General features: G+C 45.4%; 4 protein-coding genes across 4 annotated transcripts; 2 read left to right on the top strand and 2 right to left on the bottom strand.

Annotated features, from left to right (window-relative positions):
- slc43a1a (solute carrier family 43 member 1a) lies at window positions 1-17,298 on the top strand. The gene is made up of 15 exons (XM_084696358.1): window positions 1-201; window positions 2,992-3,147; window positions 3,387-3,573; window positions 4,807-4,862; window positions 4,970-5,046; window positions 9,146-9,238; window positions 9,383-9,516; window positions 9,685-9,800; window positions 10,255-10,401; window positions 11,832-11,867; window positions 11,985-12,114; window positions 12,378-12,498; window positions 12,609-12,682; window positions 14,992-15,115; window positions 15,334-17,298. The coding sequence occupies exons 2-15, from the start codon at window positions 2,994-2,996 to the stop codon at window positions 15,529-15,531; spliced, it is 1,647 nt and encodes a 548-aa protein (XP_084552484.1). The 5' UTR covers window positions 1-201; window positions 2,992-2,993; the 3' UTR covers window positions 15,532-17,298.
- Window positions 17,299-17,597: 299 nt separating this feature from the next.
- On the bottom strand, window positions 17,598-19,587 carry med19a (mediator complex subunit 19a). Its single transcript, XM_084696344.1, has 6 exons — window positions 19,216-19,587; window positions 18,766-18,888; window positions 18,496-18,629; window positions 18,252-18,348; window positions 17,993-18,087; window positions 17,598-17,805 (listed from the first exon to the last, which is right to left on the bottom strand). The coding sequence occupies exons 1-6, from the start codon at window positions 19,433-19,435 to the stop codon at window positions 17,740-17,742; spliced, it is 735 nt and encodes a 244-aa protein (XP_084552470.1). The 5' UTR covers window positions 19,436-19,587; the 3' UTR covers window positions 17,598-17,739.
- Window positions 19,588-19,715: 128 nt separating this feature from the next.
- pmf1 (polyamine modulated factor 1) lies at window positions 19,716-21,296 on the bottom strand. Its single transcript, XM_084696332.1, has 5 exons — window positions 21,010-21,296; window positions 20,787-20,892; window positions 20,374-20,474; window positions 20,070-20,265; window positions 19,716-19,921 (listed from the first exon to the last, which is right to left on the bottom strand). The coding sequence occupies exons 1-5, from the start codon at window positions 21,213-21,215 to the stop codon at window positions 19,856-19,858; spliced, it is 675 nt and encodes a 224-aa protein (XP_084552458.1). The 5' UTR covers window positions 21,216-21,296; the 3' UTR covers window positions 19,716-19,855.
- A 6-nt stretch (window positions 21,297-21,302) lies between these two features.
- On the top strand, window positions 21,303-24,147 carry tmx2a (thioredoxin-related transmembrane protein 2a). Its single transcript, XM_084696320.1, has 8 exons — window positions 21,303-21,621; window positions 21,720-21,780; window positions 22,091-22,204; window positions 22,458-22,534; window positions 23,009-23,115; window positions 23,201-23,266; window positions 23,381-23,510; window positions 23,600-24,147. The coding sequence occupies exons 1-8, from the start codon at window positions 21,433-21,435 to the stop codon at window positions 23,777-23,779; spliced, it is 924 nt and encodes a 307-aa protein (XP_084552446.1). The 5' UTR covers window positions 21,303-21,432; the 3' UTR covers window positions 23,780-24,147.
- Window positions 24,148-24,169: the final 22 nt, after the last annotated feature.

Genomic DNA, 24,169 nt, shown 5'->3' with positions numbered 1-24,169 from the left:
ACCAGGGATTTCCTAGGTCAAAGACTAACTTATAGGAGTCTAACTACTTACTACTTAAAGAACTTACATTACCCAGCCGATACCAAACCATTGTCTAGCTGTATTGTAGTACACGCTTTAGTCCATAAAGTTAGTTTTAGGACACACCTAAACTTTTCCTCGACGCTATCAATTACATTTCAAGAAGACAAAAAGTTCCAAGTAAGTTGTACTTTTTTTTACGTTTGTCTTATTTTCTTAAATGTTGTTGTACATTAGTTAGTTACTGATGGTGACAAAGAAGTCAGAATTACAGTACGCACACACGTGGCACGACACTTTGACTTCAAATGTGTAGCCTATTCAAATCACATTGACTAAAATTACTTTTATAGGTGTTTTTCGTGCTACTTCTTTTTATACTGGTTTGAATGCGCATGTGTTTTAACTAGATTATTATATGGTTATGATTTGTGTAAAGTACAAATGAATATAATCGATTCAGCTAGCCTGCCGCTAGCTTCCTGAATCAAAAAAGCTGCCACTTTTCGGAAGCGAATGGATCTTTAGAGAACTGGGCAAAAAACTTTCAAAATATATATAAGTTGGTGTTATGGAGACATGTCACACAGCAAACAGTTACCACACATCTTTTTTGTTAATTGGAGACGCTTTAGGCTAGGGAGGTGAACATTTAGTCCATGAATTACTCTCCTAATTTAGTAAAGTCCCTACATCTCTACCACTCGCTGCGCGCTGGTAACCAGAAACTGGCTTGGGGTCGTGCCCGCGGAGAGACAGCTGCTCACGACCAAGGAGCAGGCAACCAGCATCGGGGGGTTTGCGGTTTTAAGGCTCCATAGGGAAGTACCCTTGCCGATCTGTTTATTTATTTACATCCTGAGAGGATAAAGAGTTTGCACGACGTCTTTCATGTCCTGTGGAAGTTGATAAACACTGCCGGTCAAGGTCAGAGAAAGTCCTAGTGAGATTTGGAGACGGGGAGCCAAGATGAAACGAAACACGTGAGGGACATAGGGGCTATCATAATGCATTCTAACCCATTGTAGGCCCGACACAGAATAGTAGTGCGTTAACAGGTTGTGATAACACACTCACATCACAGCTCAAAGAGCTTAAGAGCTTGCTACCAGCAGTTTTCTGTTGCATCAGATTTGTATATTTGTCAGGAAGTCTCGGTCCTTATTTGGGTATCACCTCTCACCTTTTGTGCTTATGGTCAAACGAGGAACATACACTTCACCGTGTTAGCTTGAGAGTTCACACATGCCTGTAAATAGCTTCTAGTTGTAAATTACCTGTTTGTCACAGTCTCCTTTGCAAACCTTTGTTTTGTGTTCACAGCCACAGGGATAATAGAGCTTCCAGAAGTGTGAAGCCTGTTCTGACCATTCTCAGTTGAAAACTGTAAAAAGAGTTACATTGTAATACAGGCAAATCTTCCCCTCATATATTGAACATTAAATGCAACAGTGTTGTATGCGAATGTTATTTGATTTAAAACCATTTACGAACCAGACTAAAGAAAACTATTGCACAATAACCCTGCTCAGTGAAAGACTGAGTTGTTGGTGATGAAAGAAGTGTAAGCCTTGAAAGAAAAGAAAAGGCGGGAAAGATAAATAGTGTAATAGGTTGAAGAAAAGGACGTGTTTGTGTGCGTTCAAAGAGCCTCTGAAAATCGAGTCCATGTGACTAGACCGGTTCCATTCTGAGCTGATGTTGTTAGCGTGTTTAGTGTTGTTGCGGAGAAAGGACGTTGTTGTTCCTGAATGTCGCCTACAAATAAGAAAAAGATTCATCTGAGCATGTGTTTCCAATCTGGAGTAACATAAAACACCCCCCAAAAATATGACAAGTTACTGTCTATGAAAGTCTGAAGACCAACAGGCCTACACAAGGTAAAACATTTCCAGTCTGAAGGAGTTTCAAGTGTCTTTTGAAATGTACCTCATTGTTGAGGGGGAAAGAGAAGCGTGCGTGTGTGATTGTGATTCCAGCATGGGGTGTCGGTTACAAAAGAAATCCCCCTCTTTAAGAGCTGGTCCGAGCACAAAGGAGGGTCGCTGGGCTATGTCTAATCACATTACACATGCGCAAGCGCGCACACAGTCCTGACACAGCCATCAGAATGTTTTCTCCCTCCCTCAATTCCCTCAGTGGGGAACACATGCTCTCTGTCTCGCTCAGCCACAGTCGACATGTCATGCACAGACTCTGGCAAACGCGAGCCCATGAGGTCGCTGAGAGGGCTTCCTGTTGCAGTCGGTGGTCAGACACTTTAGCCAAAGTCAACGGACTTACCGAGCCCCTCCGAGTTCGTCAACAGTCAAACGCTTATCTCAAACGGAACACCCCCACCACCCATTCTTCCTCACCCTCGCTCCCTGTTGTAACATCCCTTAACAGGCCGTTTCGAGTTGTATTTGTATTTATCGGGCGCTGCGTGTTACGCTTGTGTATGCATAGGGAGTCACGACCAGACAGTTGGAATCATTTCAGAGCGTGAGGTGACCCTGGTAGATAGATTAGCAGTGGGAAGTTGTTTGTGTTTATAAGTGTGTGTACTCTTGGTGTGTGTATGAGGCCGGTTGTCCTTGGCGACTGACCAGATGTGGTCGTTACACAGAGAGAAAGCTGGGTTGGGCTCCACAGAAACGCGTGTGCTGTTTGACGGTTTAGCTCCGTAAGGTCAGCGGCATCTCATGGAATTTAAATGGCAATGCCTTGCCCTCCACAAACAGGTTGAACTTAAGCAATAAGCCCCAAGAGGCCGTGGTCTGCGCTGATTTTAGAACAGGTAAGGGGAGTTGTTAGGCACGACGCGACGCGGAATGCAGTTTAGAATGCCAGTTTTACAGTCGCTTGGCTTAACCTCTGGCCCTTACTCTCTCAATCCCTCCCCCTTTCACGGACTCCTCTTCTCCCCCCCGACTCTCTCCTTTCTGCCCTTTTCTCCCCTGGCTCCACCCCTCCACCTCCCCGGAGCAGTCATGGCCCCCTCGCTCGCACAGGCCTACGGGCGGCGCTGGTGGATGGCGGTGACGGCGGTGCTGGAGAACCTGCTGTGTTCGGCCGTGCTGCTGGGCTGGGGCTCCCTGCTCATCATGCTGAAGAGGGAGGGCTTCTACTCGCACCTCTGCTTAGGTACAGCACACACACACACACACACACACACACAGAAACACACACACAGAAACACGCACGCGCACACAGAAACACACACAGAAGTACACATCTGATTCAGACGCTCGTGTTCACAGCCGCATTCTCTCAACGTTTTATCTCTCTCTCTCTCTCTCTCTATCTCTCTCTCTCCCTTCTCCCCATCTGCTGTGTCCCCCTCTTTGCTCCTCTCTCCTTTACCCCCTTCCTCCATCCCACAGAGGAAAACGACACCCTTGTGGCTAATGGGACCGTGTGGAATAAGGAGGATTGGCTAAGCTGCGTGGAACAGGAAGAGATGCTGAATCTGGGCTTTACCATTGGCTCCTTCCTCCTCAGCGCCGCCACCCTGCCCCTCGGCATCCTCATGGACAAGTACGGGCCGCGCCCCCTGCGTCTCCTTGGCAGGTAAGCACAGAGATCTGAAGTCAATCCCTGTATCCTAGTTGGCGGCTACTAGGAGGAAACTTTATATAGCATTTTTTCTCTCTATATATGTTTATATAGCCTGTCCACCAGGGCGGGGCTTATTAGTCCCACCTTAAAGTTTGGTAGGTGCCCAACCCTGTTTCCAAACATATACCAATACTGGTACTAGATTAGCCTAATGAGTAACAAAACATGCAGCCCGGAAAGCTGAATATGTACTATATACATTATATCATAAATATAATAGTGCAGACAGAAGTTGATGCTTGGGTCAAGTTCAACCACATTCCTTGGAGTTGTGAAAGATATCTCGTACTGAGGAAGTGAAGCATCAAAAAAGAACAAAGTGTCATTGAAAGTATGGATGCAGACCAGTGTGTTTGTGTGTCATGTGGAATCTGATATGCACATAACTGAGTATGACACATGAGTTAGCCATTCAAAAGCGATGCAGGGTGATATCCGCCTTATAACCTAGATATACTGTATATATTAGACCGAAAACTGTACACACACACACACACAGAGTGTGTGTTCTATGGTGTGACACACAAAAAAGGGGTTTTATCTCAGAATATCTTTGAAAAACTGTTGAGTTTGGCATTAGGTTATCATCACTCATATTAAATCGGTGTCATTTAAAACAGTTGTGTAAGGATGACAGCAAAGTTTGACTTTATTGGAAAAGTCCATCAAGTTGAAAAAGTGATGGGGGAAAAATTGCGTCCGTCATAATTTTGCATGAAATAAATAACACTATATGCAAACAAGTGTGTAATAGCAGATTGAACACTCCATAAATCTACCATTTGTGTCATAAAGAATTGTGATTCACAAAAATGGAAATGGTTTACTACCCATGCAAAGACATTTGTAGCTAGTGTCTATGCTGAGCTACGACGGACCGCAGTGATGTAGCCTGTATACAGAGTAACCCCAGACAGCACACTTCTCTCTAGGGTCCAAACTAGAACCAAAAATGCACCCGTTCAGTGTTCTGCTTATCGTTTTCTACATTTGTGCAAGGATGTGTGTGTCAATCTGACAGGATCCTTTATTATCGGACCCTCATTAGTAGCCTACTGCTCTCGTTTCCCTCCATCTCTCTCTTGTTTGATCGCTCCCTGTCTCAACACTCCCTTTCTAAGGGGGTGAAAGCCACGCTATTTTGCCAAGTCTTGGATATAATGTTTACATTCTTTCTCTCCACAGCTTCTGTTTTGGTCTCTCCTGTGCTATAATGTCACTGTCCTCCTATGACCCTAGTGGTGAGTAACACACACACACACACACACAAGAATGTTTGACAACCTTCTCATTTCAAACCACTTCCTTCAACATGACGAGCTCTCTCTCTCCACCCCCCGTCTTCCAGTGTTCTCCGCTCTCATCTTCCTCGCTCTCTCCTTCAACGGCTTCGGAGGAATCTGCCTGACCTTCACCTCCCTCACGGTGAGCGATGACACGAGTGTGGCGGGGGGGCAGAGCGTAGAACACAACCAGAGTTCCCCCAAGTTCCGCACGGCAGAACACACACTGTCCTCCCCAGTAGCTCCACTGTTTGTCTTTTGTCAGAGTTTTGAAACGGGTGACGTACGCCAGGACACTTCCTCCCCTATTGACCCGGGAGTGACCAGCCAGGGTCGCTCTTCAGAGAGAACAGAGTGGTGTGTCCCATGTGTTTGTTTGCGTGCGTTTGTTTGTACCTGGTGACGTGAGTTCCGCTTGTATTTGGAGTCTGAACAGGTGTTCGTGTGCGTGGGGCTGTTTGTTTGTGTGCGTGTGGCTGTGTGAGAGAAGAGGCATCTCCTGAGTTGCACATGACTGTTTTCCCCGATGGAAAGTCTCTCACATGTTTTCCGGCCAATCAGAGGACCGGCCTGAGCGCACACCCTCATGCTGTCCCCGCCCACCCACCTCTGCCTAAAACACACAAGGGCATTACTGAGCACACTACGTTTTTTCTCTCTTTCCTCCTCCACACCCCCTTTCTTTTTTTCCCCTCTCCACCTCTTTCCACTCCTCGCTCTCCTCCTCTCTCCCCCGTCACCCTTCGCGGCCTCCTCATCTGTTCTCTTCCCCCCCCCCCCACTCTCTCCCCCCTCCCCCTTTCTCCCAACCTCTCACTTTCACCTCCCTTCCCTCCCAGCGTTCCACCTCAGTCCTATTTAGGGTCAAGTTCTCTCCGTTTGACACGATATCAGGAGGGAAAATCGGGAGCGCGTTTTCCGAGTGGGTGTTCGTAGAGGTCAAAGGTCAGAGGCTAATCAGCGACAAATAACCAGCCGCCCTCCGCATGTCGCTCTCCTGACCCCTGACCCTTCACCTGTGTGATGTCACCCCCCCCCCCCCCCCCAAGGCTGGACGTTTAAGGAACAGCACAAAGTCATGGGGGGGGGGTCTATATTTAACACGCTGCCTCATCACACGCGTCCCTCTGTGACTGCTCAGGAACAAGACACATGCCAGGCATCTGGGCACACACACACCCCCAGCTGCGTGAAGGTCTTGGCACCGAGTTCAGTATTTGGCAACAGCACACACTCAGAAACCCCAGGAGGTAAACTCGCTGACAGTTTGGCCTTGGAGCCTGTGTCGTCCTCGTGGCCCTACCCTCCCTCCTCAATGACACAGCACACAGTTATTATCATGCGCACGCACACACACACACACACACACAGTAAAGATGTTGACACATTTGCCCTCGTCTGTCCCCCGCCCTTCTCTGTTCCTTCTCTCTGATTGGGTAGAACGGGTCCCACATTGTTGTTGCCGTTTGAAATGTAAGCCAAGCACAAAGACACACACATTCATGCCCACACACACACACACACACATATCAACAGAGCCTCTGAGTGTCTGTGGAGGCGACACAGCCTCGTGTTGCGCGTTCAGATGTTGTTGTCCTGATATCCAGGTTCACAACGGTTCATGCACAACGTGGTCGACATTGGTCGAAGTTTGGCCAGCCGACAGATCGTCAAATGTGGGTACACATCACACCTAGACACTCGTTGTTGTACACGGAGTTGTAGCACTCACTGACCCCCGCCACTTCACGCACAAGTATATACCCACACTGAAGGCTATCGATGGGCACTAGGCCAAGCACACGTTCTTCAATTTATCCAGTCGAGAAACCCGAACTAGAAGTAGGTCTCAAGGGCAGATGTCATATGGCTTCACAGGTTTCCACATGGAGCTTGCGTAGGCCCGACTTGGCCCAATTCTCAGCTATTCGTCTAAAGTGGAGTGCCGCCGGCTGGCATGAGGCGCAGGCTGAGAGCTGTATGTGAAAGGCCAATTCATAGATGTTCAGTCAACGTTTTGTGTTTGGGATTACGGGAAATTGGGTTATGTTAAAGATTATTGGGATTACGATGGTCAGGTTAAAGTGTTTAGGATTGAGGTTAAGACATTGAGTCCTTCCCACCGTTGAGACTGAAGGTGCTGTTCCCAAACCTCGAAGGTGCAGTTTGAGGTTTGGGAAGGCTCTTCCATTATAGAAGAGACAGACTTGAGAGAGAGACCATGGAGTCACATGGGAGAGAGGGATATAGAGACCGACATTAGAGAGAGAAACCGTGTATAGAAAGACAGAGACCAGAAATAATTAAATTAAAGATGAAAGTAGAACGAGACGAGAGAGAGGCGATGGTAGATGTAGATTTGTCGTGAGGATGTCCGAGGTAATTAGATGAAGCAGCTCCTAATCAAGGTTAGGGGCTTCCCGTCGTAAAATAAACCCCACAGTTGAGTTTCATTTCCAATGTGACGTTGACCTCCTTTTCCTTTTCTCACACAATCTCTCCTATGTACACACATTCTTTGAATGATGTACCTAACATGTATTTAACAATTCTGAGTAACTCGAGGTGCCGTCTCTTTTCTTTGTATCCCTCGTTCTCCCTGTCGGTCTCCAAAGTTCTCACTGAAAGTCTCACGTTTCCCCTTATGTACCTGACTTGTCAGTCATACTTGATGTGAAGGGGTTTCACATTGATTTAATGGTCCCCTCTCCTCCACACACACACACACACACTCAAATGCACACACACACACACATTCCGCCGGGGAACGCATTCTCCCGTGAAGTTTCTCCCCGAAGAACACACTGTCTATCTCACTCACTCTCTCCCAAAGTACAGTTCCACATACGCACACACCCAGAGGCACGGGGCTGTGGCCTCTACCGGGACCTTACAGTAGCTGTCACAGACCCCGTAGGGATTGGCATCTAACATGGCTCGAACAAGTTGACTTTGACATTTGTAAGAGATGCAAACTTCAATACTTAAATACCTAATGGCCCCTCTCGCTTGTCTTCCAAAATCAACACACACACTGATCAGTTGCCCCGAAGTCCACGCCTGGGGACGCCAAGTATGTCCGTTCTCAGAAACACGCTGAAAGAGCACGGGTGTTTAGCCAGGTCACGCTCGGCGCCGTCTCCTTCCCCAACGTACCTGCTGAGGAGGTTGTGCAACATCCCGCCTCGCCCACCCCATCCTGCAGCGAGAGAGCACGGCAAACAGGAGCCAGACTGACATCTTCACACACTCAAACACGCTCCACTCGGTGACACCCGGTCACGTTGCAGTGTGCTCAGCTGCACGAGACCCCAGCAGAGCCCCCGAAACGTTCACGTTCTAGAATGTTCCGGTGACCTCGGTTGTTTTAACTCATCGCAGATGCCTCATGTTCGTCCCACTTCTGACTGTTCATTCAGGTGAAGGAGAGACTTTCCTTTGTTCCTTGGGATTCATCTCACACTGTTCTTAAGGGTGAGCTAGCTCGAGGCTGTCGCCCCAACAGTGTATTAAGAGAGTTGAGGTATTCTATTGGGGGTGAGACAGACTGGTACAGAACTCACAGGCGCTACATAGTTCCACATAGAACATACATCCAGTGCCATGCTTCCGGCCTAATCTGATCAATCCAAGAGCATAATTCTGTTTGAACAAGGATTAGAGATAGCTAATCAGAGCTACAGGAAATGTAGGAACCCCGAAATCCTCTTTTCGCTCCTGTCATACAAGAATCCGTCAGAATTTGCGACCGGAAAATGTGGAATCCTCTTCGGACTATGCCTAACTAAACTATGGGATTTACATCATGTGGTGCTTCAATTCATGTCTGCCGCTGCTAAAAGTTTAACTTTCTAATGTAATTTGTGTATTGCCAGAGAAATCAGTTGGAAGGCACACAATTAACACACGCACACACACACAAAATAAATCTATTTCAATGAGTCAGAATCAGTCTGCCCTCTAGTGGTTGAATTGAATCACTGCACTCTCAACTCATCCAGAGCAGAATGCCGTGTTCACTGAGTGATAGAACCTCAGTAGTTTTAGTACCTCTCTGACAAAGCAGCTGTATCTCTGTGGGATTTTGGGTGCTGTAGTTCTCCATGTTTTGTGTCAATGGTATCTAACTTTAATCCCTTCTCTCTCTCTCTCTCTCTCTCTCTCTCTCTCTCTCTCTCTCTCTCTCTCTCTCTCTCTCTCTCTCTCTCTCCCTCTCTCCCTCTCTCCCCCCCTACCCTCAGCTGCCCAACATGTTTGGCAGTCTGAGCTCCACCATCATGTCTCTGATGATTGGCTCCTACGCCTCCTCCGCCGTCACCTTCCCTGGAGTCAAGGTAACTACGACGTCATCAAAAGGGGACGCAGCTCCACCCATGCATCTCCGCGCCAAAGAGGCCGAACGTGGCAAACGGGAAGGTTCTGTGGCGTAAGAGTGAGGCTCCTTTCTAACTCCCGCCCCCCCCTTCTGTTTGCGCCAGCTGGTCTATGACGCGGGCGTGTCGTTCCAAGTGATCATGTGGGTGTGGACGGGGCTGGCCGGCTTGGTGTTCATCAACTGCTTCCTGAACTGGCCCGTGGAGGGCTTCCCCACCCCCGACGAGGTCGACTACAGGTCAGCGACGTTCTAGAAACACCCCCGGAACGCTGACGGGGGGAACCGGGGAACCGTCACCGGAACTCTGGGACAAGCACATTCGGATATAGACCTGGAAGAGCTGCTCGATATAATTTGGTTTGTTTCCCTCCCTCTCTTTCTCCTCCCTCGGTCTGCGGTGAACAGGAAGCAGTTCTCCCTGCCTGCTGGAGAGGGGAAGGGGGCCGTGGAGAAGCTCAGCCAGAAGAACGGAGACGTGAGGCATTCCTTGGAGAAACTTCCCGAAGCGTCAGACGCACAGAGTGAGTCTGGGACCCCTCACACGCGCACGCACACATGGGCGATTTTGTCGCGGGTGCAGGGGGTGCATTTGCACCCCCTACTGTTGGGATGAAACAAATTAAATTATAATTGGAAAAAAAACTACGAAATGATTTTAGAACATAAAGCGATGTCAGAGTTGTATGTTCTATCATGGATTGTTGTACTCTAATGATTAATTTGAAATGTTAAGATCTACTATTAATTTGGGGCATTTTTTTTCGTAAGTAAGAAAATACATTTGCTACCCTTTGCACCCCCACTTTTTAAACCTAGAATTGCCGACGCGCACACACACACACGCACACACACACCTAGAACACAGAATATGTCCAGGTGCTTAGAAACAAACTCACGCAGGGCCAACTCTCTTCTTTATTTTTAGGATTGTCTGTTTACCACTGTCTCTATCCCCCCCCCCCCCCTCCTTCTCAGACACCATCTCATTCCGCAGGTCCGTCTTCTCGCCCATATTCCTGTGGAGTCTGATCACCATGGGGATGTCCCAGCTGCGCATCATCTTCTTTATGGGCGCCATGAACAAGATGCTGGAGTTCCAGGTCACCCACGGCGACCCCCACCGTGAGTAGCCCTGCAGCAAAGTCACATCGTCTGGTCCCAAAGTCGCGCGTACGACAAAAGTTGTTTGTGTTACAGTCACAATGCAATCTTTTCTTGGGCGTGATAATGCTTTAATATAGATCAAGGTTTTCGCCACATTTGTGTGTTAGATACATACAAGGAGAACCAGTCATTTTAAATGCACAATGATAGTTTATTAGTTAAGTAGTAAGATGATCAAAACAATAATAATGCAACATAATCAAATACAAACATACCTTCAGAGCAATCGTTAACGAAGGTATTCACAATGAAACGAGGAGCCTAACGCACCGGATCTCGTACAGTAAACACAACTCAAAGTGATTGGGATAGCTTTGCCATATATACACCCAAACCTGCATGCAAAAATAGGGACACCGGCCATATGAAAGAAAGGTTGTCTAACACATACAAATTCTAAATGGACCATCACCGGTTTAGTCAAGGCTGCAGTCGACCAAGTGGGATGCCTTTGCAAGACATGGGAATACGTACACACATTTTGGACTACTGCATGCACAAACTCTGTAAACCCTGCAAATAAACAAGTTACAATATTTAAAGTATTACTAGAATGCAATACATAAAATAAGAAACTAAATCATATCAAACAGGACATTAAAAGCTGTTTAGAACTACAAGAACACAACTTTTAAGGATCATTTCAGAGTCTTCCTCTGTCCACCTTCCTCTTCAACTGTTGAGATCACCTCTCCAGAGGTGGGTCATTAAGGTGTGATGGTCATTTTAACATTACAGTCCCTTTGGTGCAAATGAACGACTGTCCCAGACGAGTGTCTGAGTGACCAGTGACAAAGGGGCTGTATCATGCAGGTCTCTGCCAATACAGCCTTATACTGGAGCAATGCTGTGATACTGTGATAGTGCTGTGGTAGCACTGTGATACTGTGATTGTGCTGTGATACTGTGATAGTGCTGTGATAGTGCTGTGATAGTGCTGTGATACTGTGATAGTGCTGTGATAGCACTGTGATAGTGCTGTGATAGCACTGTGATAGTGCTGTGATAGCACTGTGATAGTGCTGTGATATTGTGATAGTGCTCTGATAGAGTGATAGTGCTGTGATAGAGTGATAGTGCTGTGATACTGTGATAGTGCTGTGATAGAGTGATAGTGCTGTGATACTGTGATAGTGCTGTGATAGAGTGATAGTGCTGTGATAATCTGATAGTGCTGTGATAGAGTGATAGTGCTGTGATAATGTGATAGTGCTGTGATAGAGTGATAGTGCTCTGATAGAGTGATAGTACTGTGATACTGTGATAGTGCTGTGATAGAGTGATAGTGCTCTGATAGAGTGATAGTACTGTGATAGCGTGATAGTGCTGTGATACTGTGATAGTGCTGTGATAGAGTGATAACGCTGTGATGTCTGCTGTGTCTCCAGCCTCCGAGGTCATCGCCCATGAAGCACAGAAGAAAGGTGAGAAGCTGCCTCTTGTTTTAGCTACATATGGATCTAACAAGACAGCACCTCACTGCATGCTGCTGGAATACATGTTTGGTATTTAAGTATGTGTGTGTGTGTGTGTCTCCTCAGTGGATTTCTACTCGTCCATCTTTGGCACCCTGCAGTTGCTCTGTCTGGTCACCTGCCCTCTGATTGGCTACATTATGGACTGGAAGATGAAGGAGTGCAAGGAGGAAAAGAACGGCGTGACAGAGAAGAAGTAAGAGAAGGAGGGAGGGAAGAGAGGGGGAGGGTGAGATTAGGGCGGGGGGTAGATAGAAATAGGTTGGGAGGGACAAAGGGAAGAGATTGGAGAGAGAGAATTGAATTTAAGAGCGTGTGACCGAGAGAAAGATGGCCAGAATAAGAGAGAACACATCGACAACAGAGAATTGAGGATGAGTGCCATGTAAACGAAGCGACAAAATGAGTTGATGAGCCAAGGTGTCCCCGCCCACTCTCATGGTCCGTGTCCAATCACAGGCAGCCACTGAGAGACGCCAAGATCCAGAAGCTGACCAACGCCATGAGGGCTTTCATCCTCACCAACCTGCTGCTGCTCATCTTTGGCATACTCTGCCTCATAGACAACCTGCCCCTACAGGTACACACGCACACGCACACACACATAATTCAGCTCAACGACCAACATCCCCAGCCCACATCACTCTCAACCTAGTGAGTGACTCTTGCGTCTGTTGTCGCTGTCTCTAGATCCTGACTTTCATCCTGCACACCATGGTCAGGGGCTTCATCCACTCCTGCTGTGGAGGCCTGTATGCAGCTGTGTGAGTACTGCAGCCGCCCTCCTACACTCCTCTGTACCGCTGCATTAGGACTGAAGTACCTGGAACATAGCGGTACTCCTATTGTAAACCATACTACTATACTCTAGTAGCTGGAACATAGCAGTACTCCTATTGTAAACCATACTACTATATTCTAGTAGTTGGAACATAGCGGTACTCCTATTGTAAACCATACTACTATACTCTAGTAGCTGGAACATTGCAGCACTCCTATTGTAAACCATACTACTATACTCTAGTAGCTGGAACATAGCAGTACTCCTATTGTAAACCATAGTACTATACTCTAGTAGCTGGAACATTGCAGCACTCCTATTGTAAACCATACTACTATACTCTAGTAGCTGGAACATAGCGGTACTCCTATTGTAAACCATACTACTATACTCTAGTAGCTGGAACATAGCAGCACTCCTATTCTAAACCACACTACTATTCTCTAGTAGCTGGAACATTGCAGCACTCTTACTATACTCTAGTAGCTGGAACATTGCAGCACTCTTACTATACTCTAGTAGCTGGAACATAGCAGCACTCCTATTCTAAACCATACTACTATACTCTAGTAGCTGGAACATAGCAGCACTCTTACTATACTCAAGTAGCTGGAACATAGCAGCACTCTTACTATACTCTAGTAGCTGGAACATTGCAGCACTCTTACTATACTCTAGTAGCTGGAACATTGCAGCACTCCTATTCTAAACCATACTACTATACTCTAGTAGCTGGAACATTGCAGCACTCTTACTATACTCTAGTAGCTGGAACATAGCAGCACTCCTATTCTAAACCATACTACTATACTCTAGTAGCTGGAACATTGCAGCACTCTTACTATACTCTAGTAGCTGGAACATAGCAGCACTCCTATTCTAAACCATACTACTATACTCTAGTAGCTGGAACATTGCAGCACTCTTACTATACTCTAGTAGCTGGAACATAGCAGCACTCCTATTCTAAACCACACTACTATTCTCTAGTAGCTGGAACATTGCAGCACTCTTACTATACTCTAGTAGCTGGAACATTGCAGCACTCTTACTATACTCTAGTAGCTGGAACATAGCAGCACTCCTATTCTAAACCATACTACTATACTCTAGTAGCTGGAACATAGCAGCACTCTTACTATACTCAAGTAGCTGGAACATAGCAGCACTCTTACTATACTCTAGTAGCTGGAACATTGCAGCACTCTTACTATACTCTAGTAGCTGGAACATTGCAGCACTCTTACTATACTCTAGTAGCTGGAACATAGCAGCACTCCTATTCTAAACCATACTACTATACTCTAGTAGCTGGAACATTGCAGCACTCTTACTATACTCTAGTAGCTGGAACATAGCAGCACTCCTATTCTAAACCATACTACTATACTCTAGTAGCTGGAACATTGCAGCACTCTTACTATACTCTAGTAGCTGGAACATAGCAGCACTCCTATTCTAAACCATACTACTATTCTGTAGTAGCTGGAACATAGCAGCACTCTTACTATACTCTAGTAGCTGGAACATAGCAGCACTCCTATTCTAAACCATACTACTATACTCTAGTAGCTGGAACATTGCAGCACTCTTACTATACTCTAGTAGCTGGAACATAGCAGCACTCCTATTCTAAACCATACTACTATTCTGTAGTAGCTGGAACATAGCAGCACTCTTACTATACTCTAGAAGCTGGAACATTGCAGCACTCTTACTATTCTCTAGTAGCTGGAACATAGCAGCACTCTTACTATTCTCTAGTAGCTGGAACATAGCAGCACTCTTACTATACTCTAGTAGCTGGAACATAGCAGCACTCTTGCTATACTCTAGTAGCTGGAACATAGCAGCACTCCTATTCTAAACCATACTACTATTCTGTAGTAGCTGGAACATAGCAGCACTCTTACTATACTCTAGAAGCTGGAACATTGCAGCACTCTTACTATTCTCTAGTAGCTGGAACATAGCAGCACTCTTACTATTCTCTAGTAGCTGGAACATAGCAGCACTCTTACTATACTCTAGTAGCTGGAACATAGCAGCACTCTTGCTATACTCTAGTAGCTGGAACATAGCAGCACTCTTACTATACTCTAGTAGCTGGAACTGCTCCAGACTCAACTTCCTCACTCTGATCTGTCTTCTTCCTATCCCTCAATCTCCAACAAGTGAAAGGTCTCTTGGACCTTTCCCCTCGCTGTGGAAAGATTCGCTGAAGCGAGGGCTCCCTCACTGGCTCTGTCTCACGTCCTCCTGCTCCTTCTTCTGTGGGTCTCCCTCTCTCAGGTATCCCTCCAACCACTTTGGGACTCTGACGGGGCTCCAGTCGATGATCAGCGCTCTGTTCGCTCTGCTGCAGCAGCCCCTCTTCATCCTCATGGTGGCAACACTGAACGGGGACGCCTACTGGGTGAGTCGCACGCGCACACACACACACACACAGGTCTAGCAGCTGTGTTTGAAATCATGGCGTTTATAACACATTTTATGTGAACATCTGCTGCACACACGCACACACACACATCCCCTTTACAAGGTTAACATTCAATAACCCATGGATAAATCGTACTTTTCTACTGAACATCTTTGGTTACCCCGTGTAATTGGCTGACTGTTTTTGTCCATCAGATTAACCTAGGGATGCTCATCTTCTCATTGGCTGGCTTCCTGTTGCCTGGATACCTGTTCTACCATCGCAGATGCCTGATACAGCAGAAGGTGGCCCGAGAGGAGCAGACCATTGGCCAGGAGAGAGAGGCTCTAAACCACTCAGAGACCAACGGCTACAAACACCATGGCAACGGACACAGCATCCAGGAATCTTAGGGCCGGACCTCCAGAGAAAGGCCTCACTGAGGATTGTGGGAAGTGTTGTTTCCTCAAGTACAACACAGTTGCTTGCTAAAGCAATTCCGTCATTCATATTTTCTTATATTTCAAGTATGAAGTTAGCGTAGGCTAATTGTAGAGTCTGGTTTTGCTGACTATCAGTTAAGCAATATACTTTCAGGTCAATTTCAGGTCATTCTTGAAATTGGTGATTTGCTCAGAGGTGCATTCAGGAGAAATTGTGTCTTAGATTTGCTGTTATTAAATTATATTTATTCAGGCAATTTTCTTATTTTTTAAGAAGAAAAATCTAAATGTCTTGTTGTTCAAATGAAGAAGCCACGAATGTAACTCTGCTGCAGATGCCTGCACACGTTGTATGACCAGAGTGTTAGGCCATAGTTCCTTTGATACTTGAAATACTGTATCAACACATTACTTCTGCTATGAACACTCAATCCGTGCTAACACCAAAGATTAATTATACACTAGTATTTGTAATGTAACCTATGAATCATACCAAAATACCAAATATGATGTCCCATAATATTTCATTTTTTACAGATGATCTCATATATCCACATACTCCAGATTGAGAGGTGCCCAAAGGCATGCCCGTGATCTGGAGTGCAGACAGTTACACATGGTGCACCCAAGTAGACAGCTGGTAGAGACAAGAGACACAACTACCTCTAGAAATCACTCTTTACAATCAGCACCCGAACTCTTATTATTATTTTGATTCATTTTGTGATTGATGACAGGCAAGCTTTTAGACTGAAAGTTTGAACTACATGAATCACTTTAGATTTACGCACAGGAACACTTGTTAAAATGTATTGTTGTACGTTTTATCTGCTTATGTGTGTTAAAAAGGGATTTACTGTATTTTTTTAGCAAATGTATTATTCTTTTTAGCGTCATGATTGATAATTGTAATTTGATGTGTTTTCTGCTTATTTGAGCCATTTGAGCCAAACTGAGCAGTTTTTTGTAAATATATATATAAGGTTTCTTTCTCATTTATTCTGGTATTTTACTGTACATATTTTACCAAATGAATGTTGTACAACAGAACTGTCTGAAACAAAACTTGGGGCCCTGTTATCGAAGTACCAAATAGTTAAGTATCTAAGATAAGACTTTTTTGTGAATTGCAATATGCATTTTTGCCTTGTGTGAAAATAGATATATTTGAGATGTATACATCTCACCATATGCAATATGATACCATCGGGTACTTGTCATTTATATGCAATTATTAACGCTAGTTGAGGGCAGTGACTGAAAATGTGAGTTTTCTTGGTGGGATCTCCACGCCTTTACCTGATATCACTCCAACACGTTGGATTGAATGTACATAAAAACACAGCTGCCACTTTTCTAGGGGTTATAGAGGTTTGGTCTTCACTGCACCATGTAGAACAGGGATTGGTTTGTACTGCAACATGCAGAGCAGGGTTTGGTTCACAGTCGTATCTCAGTCGGCAGCAAACTACAACCACTTGGATTTCAAGTGCTGAACTCAAACAAGTAAATGATCCTGTTTATCTGATTTTATAAACCTTTGTTTATTTCACTTGCAGTTTCTGCTTGTAGAACATCGACTGACTTGTACTATTTTCCTCATGGGAACGTAAGTTTGCCATTTCATGTAACCTATTGTATTCAACGAGTGTCTGGAGGGACATGTCGCCCTTCCTTGTCATTCGAAGTATATTGCTTGTTCATAGCGTTTCAATGAATAAACAATGTAGATACTAACAGGACTGTCTGAGTACACTTCACACTCCCATTTGACGATTCTCTAATAAAGTCAAAGTAAAAATAGAACACAGAATTATGAATAATAATAACCAAAGTTTATTGGAATATAATGTCTGTTCAGAGAAAATGACAAACTGGAAAAGTGACAGACTCACATACGTACTCAATCAAACCATCACAGTTTGGGATTCTGTCTGCTACTGTTTTACTGTATCAAAGCGACAAAGCTCTGGCATTGACGCATCCAAACTCAAATCAAAACACACACTTTTATATATCTCATTGACAAACACGCATTTGCATACAGTCTCATGATGGCATTGCTTACTCTCGCAGGCACAGTTGTGCCTTCTACAACACACACAAAGCTGGCTTGCACATGCATGCCCACAGACGCGCACACACACACACACACACACTTCTGATCTTCTCAGCAGTCTATCTGAGGCTGTTGCTGTTTGGCTGAGAGCCAGCCAGTCCAGGATGATCTGGACTATGACGGTTCTGGAAAGAGAGAATAGAAACCCACATTAGAAGGACAACAGGACGTCATCAACAGAAACAAAACTTTGTATGTATATATATATATATATATAAAAGTGTAAACATCAACTTCATTTCAAATCTGTTTTCCTGTTCCCGCTACACAGTCTGTTTTTTGTTGAGGGATCGTCAAGATAGTCGTCTGTACCTTTTTCTTTTTCTTATCCTTCTTTTTCTTCTTGCGGTCCGGGTCATCATCCCTCTTTTTCTTTTTCTTCTTGGGGTCAGAGTCTGATGGGGTTTCTGTGAAGAGGGGAAAGGAGGAGAGACTGCAGGATAAGTGGGACTGATGAGAGACAGTGAGAGAGAGAGGGACTGAGACAGAGAGAGAGAGACAGAGAGAGAGAGAGAGAGAGAGAGAGAGAGAGGGGGGGGGGAGACAGAGAGAGAGGGGGAGAGAGACATACCTTGTGGTATGGGGTCCTGTGGTCGGTGGTGTTTGTGCTTGTGTTTGCTCTTCTTTTTTGGGGGCTGAATGTGCATTAGTCTGTACTGCTCTGGAAGCTGGAAAACAAACACACAAACACAGGAAAAGGTTGATAAATGTTAGCTAGAAACGTCATTAAAATTGCTAAAATAGCAAGTGGTCAAGTTCATTAAGCAGGCAGACTGTGTGTGTGTGTGTGTGTGTGGGGGGGGGGGGGTCTTTACCGGCCCGGTGTGCAGTCTGAAGCCAGTGAGGAGCGCTCCAGTCAGGGGGCTGAAGGAGTTCCCACACACCGGTGGCTTCTCTATCAGAGACCTCAGTGAACTCCCATCCTGAGTACCCGGACAGTCAATCATACCTAGAGAAATGGTAGAGCAGACAGATGGTGGAAGAAGTAGTGAATGAGATGAGTATAAGATACGACTCCGGTGTAGGTCGAATAGTATGAGGATGAGCATGGTGTAACGTTGCGTGGCGTTTCTTATTTTTCTCACCTGGTAACTCTGGAAGGAAGTTGCTTAGCTTCTCCTTTACCTTCTTCCCACAGAACTTATTGTAGGCGTGTTCTAAGTTGTAATGGGTGATCAGGTTGGTGTTGCCCGTTAGCTCGTTGCCCACTACAAAACATACAGAGCGAGTCTGTCAACAACGTCCAAAGATGGGGCAGTGCAGGGAACCGTCTACAATGATCAAGTCGGCCTCCTCACGGCCAATGGAATTAGTTATATAAATAACGTTTTAATGTTTTGTGTCCAAGGTGAAGATTAGTGATGTTTCGGTCCCCGGCCATTACAACCGATAATAACAGCTTACTAATACAGAGGTATGCCCAACACAGAGGCACAGTTAACACAACTAAATATTAGGTAAGGCATCATTTAACAGTTTAAGCTCACAACTGATATGTATTTTATGAGAATATAGATATGAGAATCCCAACATACCCGGTAATTCTCGCAGTAAATAGAATGGTTCGTTCATGGCTCCCGGTTTTCGTAGCGTAGGCCCCTCATCCCCGAGCTGGGGTGGCATCTGAGCCGCCATGGGGACTTGATTTTGAGGGAGAGGCGGTGGTGGCTTTCCTGGTCCGAATCCCAGAGTTGACGAGCCGGGAGGTCCCTGAGCCTCATTTTGCCCAAAGAGAGTTGAATACATTTCCGTCATATCTGCCGTGTGTAAGACATTTAGATAGCTCAAACTTATTTTTCTACAACAAGCTTGCTTTAAGTAGTTGTGTACACATGTATCTGCGATCTTCCAATAACAACCGCTTTACTCTTCCTAGCCACTCAGTCTAGGCCAAACCCCTTCTTTGTGGCATATTTCTACTGCAGTTTACCGTATTATTGCGAAAAGTTGTCCTCAAACTGCTTGGGGGTTTACATAATGTCGTTTTGAGGACAATTTATTTGCGTATTGAGAGTGATGATACAAAAAAAAATCATTGTGTTTTTAGACGATGGCATTTATTTCAGGATAAAATGTACAAACATAAATCATAAATGTATAACTGTACAAATAGTCAAAATTAGAGAGAGAAAAAAAGAAGAATGGTGTGATTTTATGCTTGATCATAAAGAACATTCAAACATCAAAGGTATCCGGTGGGCAGAAGGAGGAGGCCTGTGCCTGAAATTCATTGATAGATGCCTAGAAGGAGAGACAGACAATTACAAACGTGGGAAACGTACGTGTGTCAATGTTAGTGGAGCTCATGTAGGCTACTAACGGTATCCAATCATCCTTTCATGCAAATCTTTCTTTCTTCAAAATCGTATTATCTCTCTCTCACTCTCACCTTCCACTCATCCACAGCTGCTGTGATGCGCTGCTCTGTCTGAGCAAGACCCTCCCTGCCCGCCTGCACTCTCTGAGCCAGGCCAGCGTTCTCCTTCTGGATCCTCTTCAGCTCTTGTTGAAGGAAGGCCTTCTGCTTCAGGTAGTATGGCATCACGAAGCTGCACAGGTCCTGCTCAGGAACTCCACTGGGACGCCTGAGGGGATGTAAGCAAAACATGAGTTCTGTATGCAGCGTGTACCCTCAATGTTGGACACGGAAGGAGAATTACATCAAGGGAAGGCACAAGGAGAACGTCACTGACCATGCTGGTTCCGAGCTGTCCTTGGCTTTCTCTTCTAGCTTGTCCAACTCATTCAGCTTACACTGCAGCTCTCCCTCTTCAATCAGTTTGTTGATATCCTCCTGTAAAGTTGCCAAGAAGTTGACCAACAGGCAGTTACAGTTAGTTAGACAGTCATCCATAGATATCTCCATGACACATAAGGGTGTAAGTGTCGAAAACTGCTACATTGTCTTCATGTAGCTGGCGCTTTTATCCAAAAGTGACGTTGCCTAAGGTGAAAGTAGGCCTGCAGCAGAAGATCAAGGATCTGAAGTTCATAGTTCTACGGTATATTGGACTGCGTGTGTTGGCTATCTGCATCGCAAAATAACCTAATTTCAGGAACCAAATAATTAACTAGTTAAATATGTTCATTCTTTAAAGTTACTTACCTGTATGGTTCTCTGCAAATCTTCTATAAACTGCTTGTGAATGTTCTCAGTCAACTGAGGGTCCTTCTTGTAGAATGGATGGAACGTGCGTGCAAATCTGTGGAAACTGACACAGCGAGAGGATTCAGCAAGTCAAGTCTGCTTCTGTAGTTGAATAATTGATCGTCTGGCATTTATGTCAACAACTCCTTAATCTATGAAAGTGTGCATGGCATGTACATACCTAGCATCAAATATGAACTTCTGCAAGCTTTTTTCCACAACTTTATTGAACAGCAGTAGCCTTTTCATTTCTGGCTCCGGCCGGCCCAACAGCTGCGAATCATTCTTTGGACCCGTCGACTGCGATTCAGCTTCTGTCGCGTTATTAGTTTGATCCTTTGTGTTTTCCTGCTGGGAAATTATTTGCTCTTCCTCGTTTGTCTCCATGTTTCAGCTACTTTGTTGATATTTTACACTACCCGCCGAAACGTCGACGACGTCTAGCTACGGAGAGTCACATGGTACATACCACTAGTTGGTAAATTTGTTTTAACACGCAAGCGCAGTCTTCTGTCAGATGTCACGCTCCTTCACGCTCTGAGCTTCAGCTGTCACTTTCCTCCCCCCTTCTCCCCTTCTCCTACCCACAGTTGCATGCGGGAACATGGGCTTAATCACAGGAGTTTGTGCTTTCTTTTACCATTTACCACAAATATACAAATGGCTACTAAAACCGTATTATATCGCATCAGTCCTCATGTGTGCCGCATTCCCCATAGTTCGGAAGGCACCGGGACTGTGCGAGCACTTGCCAACTGAACGGGACGACGGGAATTCGTGCAACTTCGACTGGGTGAGTACTGGGGGGCACTGGGCAGGCAGTGTTGTACTATAGATTCGTTCAATCGAGGACTACACTTGCAGCTTAACCATCTCCATCCTTAATTACAGAGAGAAGTGGAGATTCTCATGTTCCTCAGTGCGATAGTTATGATGAAGAACAGGAGAGCAAGTGGGTAAAGTGCACACACACGTTTGAGGTCAGGTGTGAGGTGTGTGTGGCCCACACATGATACCACACTGAATGTCTGTTCACATTTACACAAATAGTAAATACACACACACACTTTTATGCACCATGGAAGTTATTCAAAAAGAATAAGAAGTTTTTCCTCGGAGAAGAAACACAGAGAGATGTGGTTGTCTCGTTGCGGGTTCGAGCAACTGTAGATTCCAGGTCGTTTGTCATGTTATTCTGGCACCCCTTCCTCCATTTTCCAACCCATGTTATGTCCCCCCTTGCCTCCCCCTTACCTCCCCAGTCACCTTGGAGCAACACCTGGGAAATCTGTTCCTGTTCACTAAAGTGGCCAATGCCATCCTCTTCTTCAGGGTGGACATTCGACTGGGCATCTTCTACCTCGCCCTGTGTGTCGGTGAGCGACCACTATCATGTCACCACATCACCGTAATCACTGTCATCCAGTCCTGGATATGGATTCCAGGAGTTAGTTCAATAGAATATAATGTGTCCTTGTCTCTGATGGGAGTTAAGTCAAGAGCAGAACCTTTTCTGACTGAACGGGATTCAAGCAGAAAGTCCCCTGGAAAGGTACATTTGAGGAACAGAACTTTTGTTGATTTGAATGCAAATTCATTCAGGGCCCTTTCTGTGTTCCACCACTACAGCCTTCCTCATGACCTGCAAAGTCCCGGTCTACATGGGTCCAGAGTATATCAAGTATTTCAGTGACAAGACCATCGATGTGAGTGTGACTGTTAACCGACCATACATTTCAGCTGGGACTATTGCTGATTCAGTCTTGACCTGTAGTTTGTACACAGAGTAAAACTCAGCATTTTAATCATTGTTATTTTAGTAGATGCCTGTAGATTCACAGTGATGTCCAAGAGTGCTTACTGTAAAGTGAAAACAGCGAATGATCAGTAGTAGTATAACTACATCATATCTGAAGTAGACTAACTTGGATTACATTACATCACACCTTCAGTCAACACTACGGATCGGGGTCTGATCCTTTTTACTTTAGAACCGCAAAATTACAAAGGAGTAAATACCATTGTTAAGTCAATGCACCCAAGCAGTCGTAGACTCATGGTATATGTTTACAGCTGAGGATCAATGATTAATGAATGCTCTGGTGATCCGCTGACCCAGTGATCTAAGGGAGTTTAACCTGGTGTAATCAGATCTAACCTGCTCTGATCCCTGGACACAGGAGGAGCTGCAGAAGGACAGCCGCATCACCTGGATCGTTGAGTTTTACGCCAACTGGTCCGCCGAGTGCCAGTCCTTCGCGCCCGTCTTTGCCGACCTCTCCCTGAAGTAAGACTGTCGAGAGTGCAGCAGGTCCGCGCCCCTTCTGGCTGCCGCCCATGCCTAACGTCTTCACACATCCTCTCTTGGGCAGGTATAACTGTGAGGGTCTGCGGTTTGGGAAGGTGGACATCGGCCGATATGGTGAAGTGTCGGAGAGGTAAAAGCGGGAAGTGTTAACCCAATGTTGTGCATGTCTCACACCTCCGTCTGCAGACTCTGTATAGCAGCATCCCATTTCACCTCTCGGTTTATTGGCTTACTCTCTTTGCAGGTACAGGGTTAGCACCTCCCCCCTGGCGAGGCAGCTTCCCTCATTGGTGCTTCTCCAGGGCGGGCAGGAAGTCATGAGACGCCCAATGGTGGACAACAAGAGGCGCGCGGTGTCATGGACTTTCAATGAAGTCTGTATCCCTATTAGAGCTTCTGAGAAGTTGTGTGTGAGAGAGAACTGTCCTCCCTCGTTTACACGTAATTTACATCCTTTTCTCAGGAAAACATCATCCGTGAGTTCAACCTGAATGAGCTGTTCCAGAAGTGTAAGAAGCTGGGTAAGGGTAAGGGGGAGAGGGGAGAGGAGCAGGACCCCTCTCTGCCTGAGGAGGGCGACGATGAGCCACAGGCCGATTCAGCCAACCCAAAAGAGCCAACGGAAAGCAAGAAAGACAAGTGAGGAAAGTAGAGATATGGTGTCAAGTGCCATTGTAAACTCTAACACAGTACAACTCATATATATATATTAACCATGGCAAACAGAAAGGAGTAGTCAGTGACATGTTAGCAACATGTAAACATTTCAGTTTTGAAGTCTTAAATTATTTGTGTAAAATTCTGCCTATTTGACATTTGTAAAAAATCTGTTGAAAATGTAATGACTTCTGTCACATACTTGCTTTTTCCATCATTTACCTGGAGTGTTTCAGTACACTAGTGTGTTTATTAGTGCTTACCTGCATCCTTTGTACACATTCATATAACAATGGTTAATGCCAAATTGTGAAGCCAATCCTTCCATTTTAATAAAAGAAAACATTGTCAGTTCTCCATGGCCTTTTTTCATCAC

Source organism: Hypomesus nipponensis, chromosome 1 (assembly GCF_054491055.1).
Source record: "Hypomesus nipponensis isolate SF chromosome 1, ASM5449105v1, whole genome shotgun sequence".
NCBI classification, from domain to species: domain Eukaryota; kingdom Metazoa; phylum Chordata; class Actinopteri; order Osmeriformes; family Osmeridae; genus Hypomesus; species Hypomesus nipponensis.
Note: the sequence above shows the minus strand (reverse complement) of the source record. Positions and strands in the feature narration are given on the sequence as shown.